The 21,289-nt window shown below is 43.8% G+C and overlaps 1 protein-coding gene across 1 annotated transcript; it reads left to right on the top strand.

Moving 5' to 3' along the window:
* The first annotated feature begins 8,396 nt into the window (after positions 1-8,396).
* CISH (cytokine inducible SH2 containing protein) lies at positions 8,397-17,560 on the top strand. Its single transcript, XM_053377454.1, has 3 exons — positions 8,397-9,290; positions 15,646-15,872; positions 16,655-17,560. The coding sequence occupies exons 1-3, from the start codon at positions 9,244-9,246 to the stop codon at positions 17,149-17,151; spliced, it is 771 nt and encodes a 256-aa protein (XP_053233429.1). The 5' UTR covers positions 8,397-9,243; the 3' UTR covers positions 17,152-17,560.
* Positions 17,561-21,289: the final 3,729 nt, after the last annotated feature.

Below are 21,289 nucleotides of genomic sequence, written 5' to 3'. Positions count from 1 at the left end.
TTTTTGTCTTTATACTTTCCTGGGAGCCAGTGACAGCATCCTGACAATGACATGCACAATGCAGCAGCAGTCACCGACATACCTGAAGCCCTGTAACTATTGGAGAACCTCGGACTTAACCCTCCATCAGAATGGCAACCATCAGACCCACCGAACAACAACCAAGATGAAAATACAGCGAACGATTGAACAACAGTCAACAAGGGAAAGAAGAAACAACAGAAACAACATGACAATGCAAACCAAGACAGTCAAGTACCGCTCACAGAACAGTCCTCCCAAACACACAACACAAGATTATGAAACAACCTCACCTAAAGCCACACACCACAGATTGACATCCCTGCATCATCAACTACTGCCAAACAAAGCACCCAGAAACTACCTCAAAGCAATGGACTGGTGAACTCCCCTTTTTTATTTCCTCTCCTCCCCCTTGCTATCCACAGAGACCCCTCCCACACCAACACCAACCCAGATGACACTCACCATTGCCACCCCTCCCACCCCATGCCTCCATAGGCCAACCCAGATGACACTCCTCCATTCTCTCCAACTCCACCCACCCCAACAACCCATCCCCCCCAACCACACGCACCCCTCGCTCCAATAACTATACACAAAAAATAAACACACAAATAAAAATAGAGCCCACCACCGCCCCCAACCTCTCCGTCCTCTTCCTCACACATGAAAACAAAATACGCAGGTAAAAGAAGGAAAACAGAAAAAGATGAACTCATACTAACTAAAACAACACCTCAACCCCAATTAAACAACCAGCAAACAGGCTAAAATCTGACAAATAACTAATATAATGGTGGCCCCATAGCGTGCCCACACTCACATCCCTAACCTAATACCCCAGCAAATCAATAATGTTGTTAACAATACTGACATTGTTTATAAACTTTATACCCAACACAAGTGCCCTAAAGGCGCTTGGCACTGCCTCACTGATCCACCCCTATCACAAGCGAAAGGGAGGATAGCCTGTTCTCAAACAAGGCCATCCATGTCAGCTGAGACAGAGGACCAACCGGCTGGGAGCCAAATGGTCCAAGCTACCCCAAACAAACACCAATATAACTACCTATAGGCTACTCTCTATAACCTACCCCAATCTTCAGCCCATCCCTAACTTTAACCCCCCTACCCCCACCCACCACACTATATATCAGCACAACACACTAGGTTTGATAGACAATATAAGGTGAGAAACACAGGACAACCCAGACGGGTTGGCAGGGAATCACCCTGTCAAATAGACATACAAAATGGCTAGCTTAAAAGCAATTACACTAAATGTGAGGGGATTGATAAACCAAGACAACAAGATATTCACATCAATCCTTGCTAACTGCCTAAAAATCTTCCTATACAAACTAATCACCCCAGACCAGACAGGCTTTGTCCCTGGTCACAACATAACAGACCCCATTAGGAAACTACTGAATCTGAGAGAACACAGCAAAACAACCAAACTCCCTCTGATGATCATGTCCCTAGACATCCTTAAAGCCTTTGATTGCTTAGGATGGAAAGGAGTATTACCTAACATGAAATTTGGCCCCAACTTCCTACAAATCCTCAAAGAAATTTACTCCCAATCCTTGACAAAATGCAGAATTAACAATATGGACTCCAGTACCATAGCAACCCAAAGAGGCACAAAATAAGGATGCCCGCTGTCTCCCTTCCTATTAATCTTGGCCCTGGAACCCCCAGCAGTCCGACTCCAAGCAGCCCCAGATATCAAGGGTGTGGAAATAAAAGGTAAAACCTACAAACGAGGGCTCTTTACAGATGACCTGATGGTCACAACACCAGACCCCATAAGCACAGCAACCACCCTAACTAAAGAACTCAACACATTTGCAATGGCGTCAGGCCTACAAGTAAACTTTGCAAAAATCTGATGCTATGTGCTTCAACATCCCCCACCTCCCGCATACCCAAAAGGAATTCACCAACACCACAAAGATAAAACTGCTGCACCAAATTCAGGTACCTAGCGGTTCAAATAACCAGAAACCTCAACAAACTATACTTCCACAATTACAAGCCCCTGTGACGACAAATCAACAGAGGCTTGAGGAAACGGAACAACACTAACTTCACCCTTTCAGACAAAATAGCCATGATCAAAATGATCATCCTCCCAAAACTAACCTATTTATTCTAAACCCTCCCAATCAGGATTCCCTCAACCCAACTCCAGAAGTGGCAGATGGTATCAAATTGTATGGGAAACGCCCTTATTAGAAAAGCTAAGCAATATTAGTATATGTGCTGCCGAAATAAAAGAGGGCACCTTCAACCCAGTATGTCTCCCCTTTATCACATACCTGAAGGAGCATCTCCACCCCCATCATTCAGCCTGGACACTGAGATCCAGCACTAAGGCCTTCTGGCGGCTCCCTCACTGCGAGAAGTGAGGTTACAGGGAACCAGACAGAGGGCCTTCTCGGTAGTGGTGCCTGCCCTGTGGAAAGCCCTCCCTTCAGATGTAAAGGAAATAAGCAGCTATCTTATCTTTAAAAGACATCTGAAGGCAGCCCTGTTTAGGGAAGTTTTTAATATTTAATGCTGTATTGTTCTTAACACTCGACTGGAAGCCGCCCAGAATGGCTGGGGAAACTCAGCCAGATGGGTGGGCTATAAATAAATAAATTATTATTATTATTATTATTATTATTATTATTATTATTATTACATAGTTCAACAAGACAACAACAAGAACCCACTGACAGCATACAAACCAATATGGCTTACCTGATCCAACAAACCCTCCCCCCTCACAAATGCAAACAAACCCCACTGCAGTCAACCACAGACAACCAACCACACCCTCCTCCCAATACCAAGGAAATGTAACAGAAAGAGAACATACCCAGTTGACGCTGACACAAAACCACACACGTACTCTATACAAAAGAATATAAACTCACCACCTCACCTCTCGTCGCCCCCCTCTTCTTCCCCAACCTTATCCTATACTCAACACTAATGCCTCACAACAAATGTCACTGATTTGTAAGAAAGACTGTACAACCTGAAAAAAGAGACAAGGCACGTGCTTTTGTAAACCAATAAAATCTTTAATAAAAATAGTTTTTTAAAAAAATAGTTATTGTGGAGCTGGAAAATGTCATCCAAGAAGAGTCAACCAAAATGATCAAGGGGCTGGAACAACTCCCTTATGAGAACAGGTTATATAGCATATGGTGCTTTAGAGAAAAGGCAAGTAAGGGGTGAGGGGACACAATAAGAGATGTATAAAATCTGGTGCGTAGAAAGTGGGTAGATGATCATTATTCTCCCTCTCTCGTAATACTACAACCTGTGGTCATCCCATGAAGCTGAATGTTGAGAGATTCAGGGCAGACGAAAGAAAATACTTCACACAGTGCATAGTAAAACTATGGCATTTGCTCCCACAGAATGTAGTAATGGCCACCAACTTTGATAGCTTTACAAGGTAATTAGAAAAATTCATGGAGGGTATCAATGGCTACTAGTATTGACCCCTGCTGGGGATCACAAAAGGGGAAAGTGCTGTTGCACATGCATCTGACTGGCCACTATGAAAATAGAATACTGGATTAGATGAGACTTTGGTCTTAGCCAGTAGGGCTGTTCTTATAGTTATTTCTGGCTGGATGCCTGACATTCCTAGACATTCCATGCGCTTTGGTGCCTCAGAACAAAACAATCTTTAAATGTTGTACTTAACCTAGGGTTGAAGCGTGTTCATCGATCAAAGCCTGCTCCATCAGAATTAGTTGGATGTTCCCTATTGACATCAATAGATGCCCACTAAATATCCTGCACTACACACATAAGTACTGCAAATATAAATGAAAGTTGACCATGCCATATATATTATCCATATGCACTCACGTCCCAACTGATGTTCTAGTTCCCTATTACATATGTACTATTTGTTTTCACATTGAGATACTTTTACCAGCAGATGGTAGTATTGTAGTGTTGAAACCTAGAATGCAATGTGCAGGAATTATTTTTAGCTCTCTCTTTTTGGAACTTTCCAGTAATGTTGCTCCAAGATTTTCTCAGAATGTTTGTAATAGAGTTCTTTCTAAGTGTGTTTATCTGGTGAATCAACACGTCTTTCATTCACGACCTTGTATGCAATTGGATTGTTCACCGATCATCTATGATGTCAGCAGCAATATACCAGCAGACATTTAACCTGGAGGTAATTTGCAGAAATTAGAAGCCTGATGCATTAAACATACATGTGGTACAAACAATATGACTGCAAGTAATTCCTAGAAAATAGTTTTTGAGGTATGAACATAATAGATACTGGACTAAAAACTAGAATCATGAAAATATGACCAGACAATCCTTTTATTATGTCCGACAAATGCAAAAGCTTTCATACTTTCCTCCCACCAACAGGCAGAGAAATAACATGTATTTCTGAACCAATTAGAGAACTAGTCTGTAAAAGCTACCCAACTTGAGTATACACACATACTGCTGTCACAATTCACTCCCTTAAAAGGTTAATCAAAGCTACTGAGCTATTAACTATATTTTTAAAGAGAATGAGCATGAAACCTCACCATGTAGAGCTGGAAGTCATTTGTCAGATTCTGACTACTAGATTGCGCTTTGCTAACAAGTCTAGGAAGTTTGCAGACACCAACAGAAAGTGCCTCTCCTATACTTTTAGGTTCAAAATCAGCTGGAGTGATCATAGCATTTATGTGTCTATAATTTCAAAGAACTCCACTTTGAAATGGGAACAGTATGACTTTATGAAAGGTTAATTGGGGCTGCGGGAAACAACAGCCTTCACACAGCTTATTTCAAAATGTGATCTGGCTAACTGGCTGCTTTTCTTTCACTGAAACGAGACCTATTTGTGCGTGTGAAAGAACAGGCTAGCTACAAACTGGCTCCCACAGCAGCAAGACTCTGCTGCCTTACCTCCTGTGCTAAAGGTAAAGCCTGAAACCCTAAACCCTGAAACCTGATTACTTTGGGCCTGAGACCTCTTGAATCAGGAGCGTACTAGCACATACACACCCACCCTCTGTAAGGGTTTCTGCACACAGGTTATTATGCTGGTGCTGTTACATTATTGATATGTCTTGGAGTCAAGAAACTTGATCTCCCAAAGGCCTTTGGTGGTATCTTTCATGACCAACTTAGTGGGATGGGTAATGGAGGCACTGTATTATGGTGGTTCCACTCATAACTTCAGGGTTGTGTCCAGACAGTAGCACTGGATGAGTGTTCCTTGGCCCCCTGGCACTTCTGCTATGGGGTTCCACAGAGTGCTATTCTCCCTCAGTGCTATTTAATATTTTCAAAGCCATTGGGCGGGGTCATTAGGAGTTTTGGAGCAAGGTGTCATCAGTACACTGATGATACACAGCTCTACTTCTCCATAACATCGGAATCAGAGGCATTTCAGTTCTTTTGCTACCAATTCTAAAAGATCCAGGTAGCTATCAGCCTGGATATATAGCAGATAATTCCTTCCTATAGCAAAATCAGACTGAGGGCCAACAGGAATGTAAGTGGAAAGCACAGAGGAAATATATATATATATAATTTAATTTTCATAAGGTCAAGTGTATTGTCACTCTGTAGCAAGATTGTGCCTTGCTATACACACACACACACACACATTGTTGTTGTTGTTTAGTCATTTAGTCATGTCCGACTCTTCGTGACCCCGTGGACCAGAGCACGCCAGGCACTCCTGTCTTCCACTGCCTCCCGCAGTTTAGTCAGACTCATGTTTGTAGCTTCGAGAACACTGTCCGACCACACACACACACAGCCCATATTCAGGTGAACCTCATAGTATACAGAAATACAAAACCTTTTCTTTTCTTTCAAATAAAAGGCACTGTAGAATGAAGTCCATTGTGGAACAGACAAACAAACATGTTCAGTGGATTCCAGGAGCTATGGAGCATTGAGTGACAGAAAATAAAACCGACAGCAAGGGAATGAATTTGTCTGTTTGTAAGGCACAATCTTGCTACAGAGTGATGATACATTTGACCTTATGAAAATTAAATATGAAAGAGATGTTTTAAAAATATTCTTCTCTCAAGGAGGAAATTCCTCTCAGAATGGATTTCCAGATTTCTCAGAATGTGCAGGATCAATTCACATGGAAAAAGCAGCAATGTATTCCTGGGAACCTTGAAATGCAATCTGGCAGTGGTTGTTCCACATGTTGTCTGCAGCAGCATGCTGACCAACTCTGGTTATTTTCACTACTCCACTGCAAGCCACACACCAATGAAAACATGGACTTCAAGATGGGAGGGATTCAACTAGCAAGCCTTGCCAGCAGAAGCCAGCACAATGGCTTTTGCTAGTGCAGTGAGGCCTATCTCGCCTCAAGGCTCCAAACAGTTAACTCATCAGGCTAGCAGAAATGCCTGTGCTGATGGAGTGATCTGCCTAGTGCTATACAGTGGTACCTCGGGTTAAGAACTTAATTTGTTCTGGAAGTCCATTCTTAACCTGAAACTGTTCTTAACCTGAGGTACTACTTTAGCTAATGGGGCCTCCCACTGCTGCCGCACCGCTGCCTCGCAATTTCTGTTCTCATCCTGAAGTAAAATTCTAAACCTGAGGTACTATTTCTGGGTTAGCGGCGTCTGTAACCTGAAGCATCTGTAACCCAAGGTACCACTGTACTGAATTTCTTCCCCTACATCTGAAACTTGTGCTTTGACACTGGACTATGACCCTGCCCTTTAATAAAATGAGAAATCGTTGCTATATATGCACTCTTGAAAATACACCATTGTAGCCCAGTGTTGCCTGTTCTGAGTTGTAATGACTCCAGTCTATGGTCTCAGGAATGGGTGTTCTCCTGCTTTGCCACTGAGATCTTTTAAGTGGAAAGTCTAGGAATTCAATTTAAGGAAAGTCTAAGCTCCCTCTCAGCCAGGAGGGTTTGAAACCACAACCCCATAGACAACAAGCAAACAAGCGTGGCACAATTAGTCCAGTGAGTCATAGGTGGAATAGCCTCCACATTGTGGCATTTCATGCAGCCAGCACATGGCTGCTTATTCTTTGAATTGGGCCCGGGATGACATTCTCATTCAACTCTAATGAAAGCATGTGAAGAATCATGGCCTTTGGCCTTGACTCTCAAAGCAGCATCATGGTGCAAGTCTCATGGGCTGCCAGCAGAGTGCTTGTGGGGAAATAATAGACCTTGTGCTGCCTGGAACTAGGCAAGACAGTTTATTATTTTATGGGTGACTATACTATATACCCATCTAGATCTAAGACACGTGACTCACTCTCATTCAGAAGTGACAGGGTGGGATGCTCCCTGCTGAGTAGTTTGCTGTCAAGGGCACCTCAAGGTGTGATCTTCGGGGCTTATTACCACCTAGTTCTACGTGGAGCACCATACTGGATATTTAGGATGTCTTGAAAATAAGGATTTCAGGCTGTTAAATAAAATAAAATAAAATTTTAAAAAATCAGGTTATGGTTCGGAATGGATTAATAATAAAATTGTGAGTCGTCCCCCCCTTAAAAAAGGGTAAAGGACCCCTGACAGTTAGGTCCAGTCGCAAACGACTCTGGGGTTGTGGCGCTCATCTCGCTTTACCCCCCCTTAGGCATCTCAAACACACCCCACAATTATTGTTCTTTTTTGGGTGGCTTGTAACTATTTCAGGTATGACATTTGTTGTGGCCATGTTCGATTCACTCCCAAGCTTTATGAAATTGTACTTGAAAGGGGTGAAATCACATGAGAGTATTTTTTTTAGTGGGGTGAGAGTATTTTTTTTAGTGGGGTGTGTGATTCTGATCTACTCTTGAATTAAAAGAAGAGCGAAATTCCAGGAAGAGGACGTGCCTTATCTTTCAGCAGCAATGACTCCACTTTCTGCAGAGCGTTATAAAATTGCTGTCGTCCAACTATTATTTATTTCCCAATGCAGCGCCAGGAACAAACGTGGGGTGTAAAGCATAGGCTTTTTCAAAACTTCGGCGGAAGGAAACCTAATAAAAGAGGCAGCCGGCAGCTGCCCCACTACTCAAGGCAGGGAAACGTGCTGCTGCTCCTCCGCCCTGTCTGGGAGCCTCAAGAAAGAAGCGGCGGGCGCTTGGCCCCTCTTGCCAAATGGCTACTAGCAACGCCCGCCAGGCTTCCCGCTGCTGCTCCCCGCCTCTACCGCCCTTCCTTTTCTGCCTCCGCGTTGGCGTGCGGGTTTCTCCGCGTGTCTACTGGGATAGGATCATTACAGCATCCGACGTCATCCGCCCCTGATTGGCAGGGCTCCGAGGCCCGGCCCTGCCCTCCTTCGCTCTGATTGGCAGAAGGACGCGGTCCGGCCCCGCTTTCCTGGAAAGTTCTTGGAAATCTATCAAAGGTATTTCCTTGAACGCAGAGAGCGGCGGCAGGCAATGCTGGATAAGCCTGAAAACAACCAGCAACTTTTTCAGCCGGATCCCTTGAAAACCCCTCTCCCTTTCCAGCTGGGGGATATTTTGGTGATCTGTTGGGGGGATTATTTTAACTCCAGGAGAGCAAGCCTGACAGCAAGGTCTCTGCCACGGACGCATCTATTTATATATTTTTCTCCTTTTTTCTTGTTAACGTCGGCACAGTGATGTGAATACAATACAATTCCAGGAATCCACCACTTCCTGGAACAGATTAAAAGGGAGCAAACAAAAGATTACTTAGTAGTGGCTTCCCCCCTCCCAGAGCTTCAAGATTACTTCAAGAGGCAGCGTCCAGGCGAGCTGCAACTCTCTCTGCTCACTTCTTCCACGCGTTTAAGACAAGAGAGAGATTTATTTATTTATTGAGACGTATTTATTGATTTTTCTTTCCATTTGTTGCTGGTGATTTTATACGCCACCGGGAAGGAGATTTCTTTCCTTCTCTCATATTTTTTTCTTTTCCCCGTGTAATTTTTTTTAAAAACAATTCACCTCTGCAAGAGTTCAGTGGAAGACTGCTAAGGTTACGGACCTTTTCTTACTCGTAACTTGCTGAGCAAAGACTTTCTGGATACCTCAAACTGTCTGCTTTTCAGCGAGTGATCTCCAAGGTGCTTTTGAGAAGGCTTCTGGGTCTTCATCCATCCTTCTTTTTCCGAGTCACTTACTGGCCGATTGTGGTACCTCCTGTTTGGGAACAAAGACCGACCATAAAGAAGAAACCGAAAAGAGGGAGATCTTTCCCCCCAGTTCCCCGAAGACTTGATGCTCTTTCCTTGGTCCTGGAGTGACATGATCCTCTGTGTTCAAGGGTAAGATCCCTCAAAGACTTTGCAATTTTCTTATCCCACTTTAAAAAGTACTGAAAAGGTATTGTGGAACAAGTCCTCAAACCCCCTTTTCTTTAAATAAGGGATTTCAATTCAAATCAGTGTGTGTGTTTAAGTTACTTTATTTCAGTTGATTTATTTCAGTTGAAGGTCACCCTTTGTGCAGGTTCCCATTTTTAAAAAGGTAAACATGCAGCACATCAAGTTAACAAAATTCAATATGCTTTTAAAACAAGTGGAAAGAAGAGAGTTGCTGTTTCTATTGTGCGTGTTTGATTAAAGATGAACAGTGCAATCTTGTACATGTCCACTCAGAAAAAAAGTCCCACTGAGTTCAGTAGGCCTGACTTCTAGATAAGTGGGCATGCAATTGCAGCAAAGAGGCTTTATAATCTTACTTAAACTGAGGAGCGGTGTGTGGGGATCAACTGGAAGAGAATTCCAAACATACAGAAAATACTCTTGAACAGTTTGTTGTGAGTAGTGAAGGGCTACTGTTTTAACCATCTTCAGATAATTAAAAAAAACCCAACACCACTGCAAAAATATACATAGATTGCTGTAACTGATAATAGCTTATCTACCCAAGACTCTGTGTGTGTGATGTATACATGGCACGCTGGTCACGCAACTATCTACATGTTACTGCATTTGTGAAACTTAAGGACAGCACAATTTTTCAGTTTGACTAGATGTATCCCACTGTTCTTACTATCACACCAGAGAGTCCCAACTAGAACTCATACTCGTGCCGCCAGACTAACATTTACAGTTACTTCAGATATCAAGGGGTGGTACCTGTACACTAAGACTGCATGTTGTCTGACATTCCACACTCAAGCAATGTAAAATACTTACCTAGTTATATAGTCATTAAGAGCTATGCCATTTAAAACTATTCCAAAAGAGAATCTAGAAGTTTTTGCCCCTTTCCACTCTGGCAGAGGTGGGGGTTTCCACCTCCTCTATGTATTGCTGGCTAGACACCACAACGATTTTCCAGTTTCTTTGTTTTCATTGCTAATACTTTCTGTTCGTGTGATGAGTCTCAAAACACATCTGCTCTAATTTAGTCTTTGTCCTCATTCACACCATACATTTAAAGCACTACAAGACCACTTCAGTCATGGTTTCCCCCAAATAGTTCTGGGAGTTGTAGTTTGTTAAGGGTGCTTCTCCCCCCCCCCAAAAAAAACAATTCCCTGAGTGATTTTACAATCAATCCCTCTTCACAGGGAACTCTGGGATGGGATGGGAATAGGGGTCTCCTAACAACTCCCAGAATTCTTTGGAGAAAGCCATGACTGTTTAAAGCGGTATCATATTGCTTTAAGTGTAAAGCATTTAAAATGTAACACATTTTAAAATTGCTATAATGGTGTGAATCGTTCCTCTTCCTCTGTTGCTTTACAGTTCATTTGCTTCCTGTGCTGGCTTTTAACCTGGGGCTCTCTAGAATTTTGTGCAGGTTAGAAGCCACTTGTCTCCTGCTCACTTAAGCAGAATTCCGAAGGGAGAATAGAAAAGCACTCAATAAAGCACAGGGCTGGAGAATTTCCTGAATCTTCCTATCTTGCCATTTAACTTTGGTTTGCTGGGGAAGTAAGCAACTCCAGAACTTTCAGCTTTAGTTTTGGGGCTGCTAATTCATTTTTTATTCCCCAGAACTAATAATTCTTTGGAGAAGGTTTGCAACCTTTCTTTAAAACTGCCTTTCACATTTTCCTAAGTAGCTCAGCTTGAGAAGTATACTGGTTGTTGTGTTAATTTCTGATTAAACCGTTGTTGCTATTTTGATAGGTTCACCATTCCTTAATTTAGTACTAGCTAATAGACCACATGGCTCATATCTCTTTAATCCTAGAAAGACTGACATTCCTCCAAAGGGCCCAGGTGATAGACATGAGGTTTGTCCTCAGAACAAACCTGCAAAGTACATAGATCCATTGGGCTTCATGGATATAAGTAGAGATGTGAACCAGTCCAGAATGATCAACTACAGCACACTGGTTCTCAGTCTGTGTCCTTCCTCTGAGCAATCACACTTTGGTGATGTAGATGCTTTTCTGATACTCCCTAAAAGAGATACCTCTTTTTGCAGGGAGGGTACAATTTCATTTTTATTATTGTCCTGTCTGCCCTATGTTTATGCCCAGTCTGCTTCAGTTTATGTTCCTCTCAGATCATATTTAGAAAGCTACTACCTCATTTGGCATGAACATTTTTATCTTCTTATCTTCTTGCACACCTACTCAGAGATATTCCCCGGCTTACTACTCACACCAGCCTTTCTCGTATTCCCAGTTGCACTGGCAGAGGAAGGCGGGTGCGGTGCGCACCAGGTGTCAGCTGTGAGGGTGGGTGACATCGCTGTACCACACCCCCCCATGCTCATTGTGCGGGCGGCATGCTTCATGGGATGATGCTGCGGTGGCAGCTCTCACACGTCTTCATCATTCCTTCTTTGCTGCAAATGCCTTTCTGTCACACCCTAGAGCCCTTCACTTGGTTGAAGCACAAAATTTCACTCTTGTCTCCCTTTCCTACCCTAGTTAAGCAGCCAGGATGCATGGACTGCAAGGACTGTTTCTCTAAGGACACCAAATGCAGGGAAAGACCTAGCAAAAAATGGTATTAACATCACAGAGCACAGCATCACTCCCCCTGCTGCAAAAACAAAACAAAACAAGGGGCAGACTAGAATACTTTTAAAATGTTATTTTAAAGAAGGGATGTGTGTTGCAAACTCCACGAATAAGATTTAAAGGACTGGGATAAGGTTATTTATTTCTACAAACAATAGAGGTTTGGGTTCAGTTACAGAGGAGACCGTTTCCACCATGCCAGGCCCTTTGCCCTCTCTGCCTAGTATTTGTAATCCCAGCAAGCAGACCTATGGTTCAAAGAAGCCCATGCCAAGTATCCAGTTCAGAAAATAAGATGGGTTACAGGGCCTCATGCCCTCTTCTCCTTTTGGCCAAGAAACTCTGAGGCCTTTAGAGCCTGCCAGCTGGAGTGGCTGTTTTGTTAGCTACTATTTGGGGTTGGTGCGTAAGGCTAGCTCATTGTCCGTTTGCTTATATGAGTGGTAAACATCCATCTCTAGGAGGGTGAGAGGAAAGGACGACGACGTTACTTCTTGTGCAAGAAAGATGAAACCACGCAACAAAAGCAGAAGCTGATATTAGGATTTTCCTCTACCCTTACTATCAGAAGCATATATACGTCAGCTTATTAGGAACTGATTTGGCCATTCTGTTCCTATAATATATGGGACAGGGTTTCCTAAGAATCTCTGGATTTTGTTTTGTTTTTTAATCTTTTAAATTATTTATTATTTACATGTGAGCCATTAAAATATATGTAGCTCTACTGAGTTTCATAAGCAATGCAGAGCAATGCAGAAACAAAACCCAGACTGAGAGCTTACAGTCTAAAGTAGGCAAGGAAGAAGACAGAGGAATGGGTGGCAGAGACAAGGACTGCAAGGTATTTATGGGCAGAGATGCTTAAACTTGATTCCAGTTGGGAATGAGAATTAAAGGTTATGCCGAAGATTTAAATATTTAGATTCCTACGCATGCATCAGAATTCCCAGGGCTGCTCAACATTTTCCTCATGAACCAGATATTTCTGAAAACAGAAGGGCACTTTCATTTGTGAGCATGAACCCTCCCACCTCATTATCTCTAATTCTGTGGGACTCCACATCTCCCCTCCCACAGAAAAGTATTAAGAACAAAGCAGATTCAGGTAATTGTGACATTCAATGACATTTCTCTCTTCCCCGTATGGGTGGAAGCAAAAATGAGGGCATCACAACAGAGAAAAGATCAGTCCAAAGTGTACAGTATTCCCTATTACAGGTACCGTAATCTTTATGGACTGCCCATTATAGTAACATTCAGGTCCAGTGATGGACCTGAATCAACTGAATTTGGAACTGAGAACTCCTGTAATGAAGCCTTGCTGGTAATTACAGCTACTTCCTGCCTTTTCACTTTGTTAGTCATTTACTACCATGAAAATTACTGATACGTTCAGATTTGCCGGTTGCTATCACACCCACTTTGGAGAGTAAAGTGGTTACACAAGGTACAAAGAAACTAAGAGCCCGGGCCAACATCCGTAGGTGCTTTTGAAAGGCGGCATTAGAAAAGCTATGGAGTGGAACAGAATTGAGAAACTGAGTTGGCAAATGGTTCTTGGCCATGGTTTGCCTGAGAAGGACTTTGTCTCATTGTTATGGAGGAAAGGTGTGGCCCACTTCAAAACTTTAGCACTGTGAATTTCTAGCAATGTCTAAATTTAGCACACAAATCATATTTGTTACTGTACTGCCTGCCGCCTTGCAGTGGGTGTGTTCCAGATAAGGTTTTTGTGTTTTCGTGCATTTCCCCTTTTGGGGAGGTGCAAAAGCTTGCAGCTCAGAAAACAATTGCTTAGAAGAAGAAGAAGAAGAAGAAGATCTCGGCATTCACATCCCTTGTGGGTGATACATGCACTTTTCTCTGTGCTTTTTTTGTTGACTCATCTTTAGACTTCCATATTCAACTGGGTCAATTGAAGGGAGCCAAGCAGCAAGACCACCAGGCTATATGGAGGGGGAAAATACCGGTAACAACCAGCAGAATACAGTGGTACCTCGGGTTACATACGCTTCAGGTTACAGACTCCGCTAAGGCAGAAATAGTACCTCGGGTTAAGAACTTTGCTTCAGGATGAGAACAGAAATTGTGTGGCGGCAGCAGGAAGCCCCATTAGCTAAAGTGGTGCTTCAGGTTAAGAACAGTTTCAGGTTAAGAACAGACCTCTGGAACGAATTAAGTACTTAACCCGAGCTACCACTGTACCGATGGGATAGGATGGATATGTAACCTTATCCCTTGTTTTCATCAAGGTGTCGTTGACACTGCATGCAATGTCTGCCATGCGTCGGGGTGGGTTTTTTTAACCAAATAAGTGGCAGGCTGTACAACCAAAGCAGAAAGGCCTTTTGCAAATGGGACTCAAACACTTTGACTTTGCTGCCTGTGTGCCTCACCAGCACAGCTGGATTTAGGGCAATGCAGGCCATTGCCCTGCACAAGAATGCCAGGCAAAATCATTCTTCTTTAACCAGGCCTTTGGCCAATGCCCCTTTAAAATGTGTTGTGGAAGCGGCAGGGTGTGTGTGTGTTATTGGGTTGTCTTTGTTTTTGTTTTTATTACCCATTTCCTGGTTTTAATATTGTAAATTTATGCCCTGAGATCTATGGGTATAGGGCAGTATACTACTACTACTACTAATAATAATAATAATAATAATAATACACAGAGTGAGAGAGGGGAGGGCGCCCAATTTTGTCCTCACTCAGGGTGCCATATTACCAGAGTCCACCCCTGTTGCCAGTTCCACAGGTTTTCAGACAAGTTCACTTGGGGCTAATGAATGAGCATCCAGTTTGTATTTCGTGATGGGTGCAGTCTTGGTGGGTAGCTGGAAAAGAGTGGTGGGACATGGAACTGGCAGAGGAGGAGGAGAGGGGCCAGACAATAAGTGTAGCAAGAACAGATCCGACTGTAGGCTGCCTGTAAGCGTATATGCTATTCTTTGACTCTTTAGCTCTTAGAGACGTTGCGTAAGACGCGTGTACACCCAAAATCGCTTCAACACTTTCCCCTGCGTATGTGTTGGTAATTATTATTCAGGCACAGTAATGTTTGAGATGCAGTAGAAAATAGAGCACTATATTTGAAAAGCATAAGAGTGAATTTTAAAACTTATTCCAAATTTCTCTTTTAGTGCATTTGATTTTTAATGGGATATAGTCAGGGAATCAAGTGAAGTTCTGTATGCATCTACTCAGAAGTAAGTGGATTCAGTGAGACTTGTTCCCAGCTAAATGTTTATGGGTTGCAATCAAAGAGAAAGAAAAAGACTGGGTCTGTAGGACCGAAAAGCCACAGGCATGGAAAGAGTATTTGAGGCTGCAATCCTATATACAGTAATCTGGGAGCAGTTCCACCAAACTCAATAGGACTCTTTCTGAATAGACATGCATAGGATTGTGCTGTCAGTTATCTTCTGTCTGGGGACAAGGCTGCACGACCCCATTTATGTTTACTGAAAAGCATATCCCACTCACTTCAGTGGGTCTTAGTCCTTTGTGTGCTTATTATCACAGTTAAGTGGTGTGCATTTCTTCCCTTTCTTCTTCCTCTGTTTATCTGCTTGTGCAGTGTAAGAGGCTGTCACATAGTGGGTTAGTACAGTAGGAAGCAATGCATTGATGCAACCTGGTTGCCAGGCAAGGTTAAAAAACCCCAAAACTAATTCTAATGCCCTTCCTTTCAGATCCCATCCTTTGCTGGCAGAGGAGAAGATCAGAAGCCTATCGCTTGGGGGCCTTGCAGCGAATCTGTCAGAGCAAGTCATGCAGCCTCTGTCAGTCACACCTTTCCAAGAAGAGCCTGCCCCACCCTTTGTGGCGCCCACACCGGACAACAGCCCGCCTCAAGCACGAGACCCAGAAGAGGATCTGCTATGCATTGCCAAAACATTTTCATATCTGCAGGAATCTGGTAAGAGCCCTCGGAGACTTGGTAGTGGAGCGTGCCATGTGTGCTAGAGGTGCAAATAACAAGGAAGTGGAAGCATTCATGCGGTTGATGGGCAACAATGACTGTTGAAAGCTGCTTGCAGTGGAGATATGGATGACACACCATTGGGTGGCAATGGTGACAGTTCAGAAGGGCATTATGGGCCTTGAGAACTGGTTGGCTTTTCATTAGATCTCAGTGCAGCCAGGCAAATGGTGCCATGTTCTTCTGAAAAGCTGGCTTGGGGAGACTGGACCTGCAGCACTACACCATGAATCCCTGCTTAGCTCATTGGGACTTACCATGTGGGCTAGTGGGTAGAGGGTCCAGCTTGGGAAAATGGGATCTGGATTCAAATCCATATTCAGCCACAAGGCTGCCTTAGACTGTCAGCCTGGATAAGTGGGGAAATCCCATAGAAGCCACCGTGAATGTACTGCAGTGTGCAGTAGTAAACAAATACATCTCCTTTCCCTGTATTACTTTCCATTATGATTGTAGATCAGGTTTTCTAAACTTGGGTCTCCAGCTGGTTTTGGACTACAATTCCCATCATCCCTGACCACTGGTCCTGCTACCTAGGGATGATGGGAGTTGTTGTCCAAAAGCAGCTGAAAACCCAAGTTTGGGAAACCCTGTTGTAGATCCTGCACTGAGCAGGGGGTTGGAATAGAGGACCTCCAGGTCCCTTCCAACCCTATTATTCTTTGACTAGTTTGTACTTTTTCTTCTATGTGTTTCTTATCTCTCTGCCTCTCTTCTAGGCTGGTACTGGGGCTCTATCACAGCCAGCGAAGCCAAGCAGCAGCTCCAGAAGATGCCCGAGGGGACTTTCCTGGTACGGGACAGCACTCACCCCAGCTACTTGTTCACCCTCTCAGTCAAGACCAACCGAGGCCCCACCAACGTGCGCATCGAATATGCCGACAGCAAGTTCCGGCTAGACTCAAACTGCCTCTCCAAGCCTCGCATTCTGACCTTCCCGGATGTGGTCAGCCTGATCCAGCATTACGTTCTTTCCTGCACCGTGGAGAGCAAAACGGACGCACCTTACCCGCCTCCCATGCCTTTGCCTCCTATGCAGAAGGAGGTCTCGGCCGTGCACCTGAAACTCATCCAGCCTCTCAAGCGCAGGGACAGCCCTCCTAGCCTCCAGCACTTCTGCAGGCTACGGATCAACCGGTCGACTGCCGAGACAGACCAGTTGCCTCTACCAAAGAGAATGAATGACTATTTGAAACAGTACCCTTTCCAGCTTTGAGGGCGCTGCTGGTTTGCCTCAAGACAAACTATAGAAGCAATTTTTTAAAAAAAACAAAAAACTATATACATAAAATAAAAATTAAAAACCTGATGGGACAGTGATGGGGCTTTTTCCCACCGACATGGTGTGGTATTATTTTAAGTGGGCACAGTAAGTTAACGGCCAGCAGAAGAGATGGCGTCCATTATACCCTCCCCGTATTTTCTCCCCAGCTATCCTAATTCCATTCCTGTGCCAAGGAGGAGGTGCTGGAATTGTGGCCATTCCAGTGCCCAAACCTCAGAGCTTCTCTTTATTTTCTGACTTTGTCTTTGAGGAAAACACACTTGGCATGTGCACACTACTTGAATTTCAGAGTCACCATCACACCAGGAATGTCGAAACATTGTTACTGTCGTTATTTATATCCATGGTAGCTTTTATTCTTTTTCACTACTACTAAGTATAATATAGATTACTACTACTACTATTATTATTACTACGTTTGCTTCTTTTTCAAACAAACCTGTAGCTATCCATAGTAACCCTTGGGGGACTTTGAATATCGACCAGTTAAGTTGTCTTGCTGTAGCCTTCTCCTTAATCTATGATAGTGCATTCGTACCCAGATGCCATTGGAAGCCCATGAAAGGTTGACCCTAGTCAGCTGTCAACATCTAGACTTCAGGTCCCATCATCGTAGCACACAGAATCCTTCCTTCCCTCCCAAACAAGCCTATTGGGCTCAGACAATTGAGCGTATTTTTGACTCTATCTTCCCCTCTTGAAGAGGACACACCCATTCTGAAGTAGCCAATTATATACTAATGATTTGCTTTTTAAAAAAATAACACAGTGAAGGCTCCTGAGTACCCAATGCATGGAGCTGAAGCATTTGTCTTGGTGGGATGATCCCATCTTCAGTACTCAGACATAGCAAACTTCTATACATATATTTATATATTTATTCCCTCCTTCCTCCGGGGGAAGGAGCCCAGCAGAAAACAGGGTACCTTTCTTCCACCATCCCAATAACACCGCCAACCAGTTGGTTCTTAAGTTTTTATGTCACTGCTTTGTTTAGCACCACGTGGCTTCAGAAAGAGCTGGATTCTGTTGTTATTCACTACCTCATTGGCTAGGGGTAGCTTGACTTGTAGGTTGAAGCGGATAGTTGCTTTTTGAATAACATAATGAAATCAAAAAATTTAAAACTTTAATGTACCTTATTTTTTTGCTTCCCTAAAGTTTGCCTGTGGACACTAAATCCACTTTTATTTTGATCCTTGTATATGGGGAAGGGAGAGGGAGAAAGAAGCAATCAAGTGTTACCCCAGCTTCCATCTGGGGTACCATATCCAGGCAACTCTAGCACACTTTGTATTTCTTAAGGAGCTGGTGGTGCCCAAGACCCCAGAATTTGCTGTGCCTGGGCCAAGATAACAAGCTTGGCATTCATTCTGCCTTCCTCAGCCTTGTGACCTGATCACTGAGGGCAGAGGATTTGTACATTCAAACTAGAATGGTTGGTCTCCCATTATATATCTAAATCCTCAGGACAATGATGAATACACTTTCCCCATAAGCCTAGAGCTGAGCTGGAGACGAGAGATTTCTCCTATGTCAAGAGACTGAGATTCAGGTAGGGCTAAGGCCCCTTTGCATCAGAGATGGGGAACCTGGAGCCTTCCATGTATTGTTGAACCACAGTTCCCATAATCCTTGACTGTCGGGCCATTTCTGATGGGGCTGGTATCCAACAACACATTGGAGAGCCACAATTTCCCTATCCCCACCTTAAAACAGGCTTGACCAACCAAAAGCTTTCCAAAGGATTTTGGACTACATCCACCGTCAGTGAACAGCCATGCTGGCTGGGGCTGATGTATGCTGTGGTCCAAAATGGCTGAAGGGCACCATGTGGACAAGTTCTACAGAGTAATTTGAAAGATATATCAAACCTTCTGCTCCCATTGCCAATCCAACATGACCTGGGATATTTAGCTAATGTCTGTTTCTTTTTGTGTCCCTCTAACCCCTCTGCCTGGATTTCTTTTGTATTTCTGGTTTTATTTTGGATACTTTGATGACTGACAGAGAATGTGTGCCTGTGTGATGTCTGGTTTGTTGCTCACTGAGCTCTCCCCTGTTCACTGTGACAGAGTGAGCAAGGGCAAATGAATGAGAACAGAGAATATATTTAAAAACAACAACAAAATACAATAAATGATATTTTTAAATATAAACAAAACACTGCAATGTTTTCTTTCTTCAGTGTAGCCTGTTGCAGAAGCCTTTTAAGCATATTTCACTTTGCTCTACTAAAAGTATTGTAGTTACTTCAGGAAACTCACCTGCTAATAATGCAGTCCTAAATCCTGGCACCAGTGTGTCAGTTTTGGCAGTGCCCTCATATTGCTACAGTACAGGGATGGGGAACCAGTGACTGTCTAGGCTTGGCTGGACTGCAACTCCCATAATCCCTGACCATTGGCCATGCAGGCTGAGGCTGATGGGAGCTGGAGGGCCACAGGTTCCTCATCTCTGCTGTGTAATTGCCTATTGTGACATTGCAAGGTATTAGTCAAGGTGCCATAATGATTATAGTATAAACCTAAGGTCACTTTTCATTGAAGAAGGTTTTGCATCTGTCGTGTACAGGTTGGAAGCAGAGGAATGGTGGAACCAGCTGGGGAACCATCAAGGGAAGAAGGCTCAGAACCCAGGGAGTGGTGGCGGGATGACAGGGGTCAGAGGGAGAAGATGGAGAAGGCTGGGAAGAGGAGCTGAAGAAGTAACAGGGCTTGGTGAGGTGGGAGAGGCTGTGGCATAGAGAAGTCAAGAATCAAAGGCAGAAGCTGAAGCAGGTGTGTGGGAGGAGGGAGGCCAAGAGGCAGAAATGAATCAAGCTGGTGAAGAGTCACGAGTCTTGCCCCCTCCTGCTGCAACAAGCTCCCCTCCCACATTGTCTCCCAGAACGAGAAGAGGCATGAAAAGGAGAGAGGAGAAGTTAGCTATGTGAAGGCACAGTCTCTGATTGCTTGGGGAAAGCACTAAGGAGGCAGGGACTTTCAGTCTCGGCAACTGATTTTCATGCAGGAAGACCACCAGAAACGAACTGCTCTGCTCATTAGGCCTGACAATCAAGTCTGTAGAGATCATGTTTTTGCTAATAAAAAGTTAACTCCATCTTTGAATACTGTGAATACTGGCCTCCTGTGACAGCATCCCTACATCTACATAATTAGACCCTCTGCATGTTTAGAAGCTGAGGACAATTGACAACAGTCTCAGGCTCTTTGATGCAAAGAGATCTTATTTCTTTGGTGTTCCAATGGCACAGGGAGATCCAGTGCCTTAGTTAAATGGTGTAGAATTTACACATTTTCAGGGGCACTCTTGAGTCATATCAAAGGAAGTCATCTTGTTAGCACAAAGTCTTCTGCCTGTACAATGTGACTTCCTCTCCCTGTTCTTTTGCCTGAGAGACATTGCTGTAGCATCCAGGGGCTGCTGGAATCCTCATAGGGTGGGATTAGATGACAGACCCTCTGTCTCAGCACTGGTGGACTGGAGACCATGCATTGCCTGATGGTGGATCCTGCACAAGTAGATCCTGCTAACATGAAAAGCCACATCATCATAATAGCACAATTTCTTACAACAATACAACAGGACAACCCCCAAGAGTTTTATTACATCTTTACATTATTATAGTAGATCTTCAGAGCTAAAGCAGCCTGTCTGGTCCTGCCTCCCTAGCTGATCTCCTATAGGAATATACCCCACATACCTTTGTGGGCAAACATCCAGGGGCCACTTGATGGGTGTGGGTGGAGCCACAGGCAAAATAGATGGAGCAATAGATGTGATTCTTGCATTTGTGCAGTAGGCTATGCAGCAAACAGCCATGCAAAACCCAGACACACACCCACACCCAACTTCCAATCAGACAAGCAAGAGGGATAATCATAGTTCAAGGGTACATTTCAATCAGACAAAAGCATTCAATGAGGGCATAGAGAAGGCTAGTGTGACAGCGGAATGATCCCAGGAGTGTCCCAGAAGCTAACTAAAGATGACTGGAGAGTCACATTTTACATCTAGGCCAGGTGCAGGTGGTTCTTCCTGCTTAAGTATAGAACCTTACATATGT

The sequence above is a fragment of the Podarcis raffonei genome, chromosome 2 (genome assembly GCF_027172205.1).
Source record: "Podarcis raffonei isolate rPodRaf1 chromosome 2, rPodRaf1.pri, whole genome shotgun sequence".
Classification (NCBI taxonomy): Eukaryota; Metazoa; Chordata; class Lepidosauria; order Squamata; family Lacertidae; genus Podarcis; species Podarcis raffonei.
Note: the sequence above shows the minus strand (reverse complement) of the source record. Positions and strands in the feature narration are given on the sequence as shown.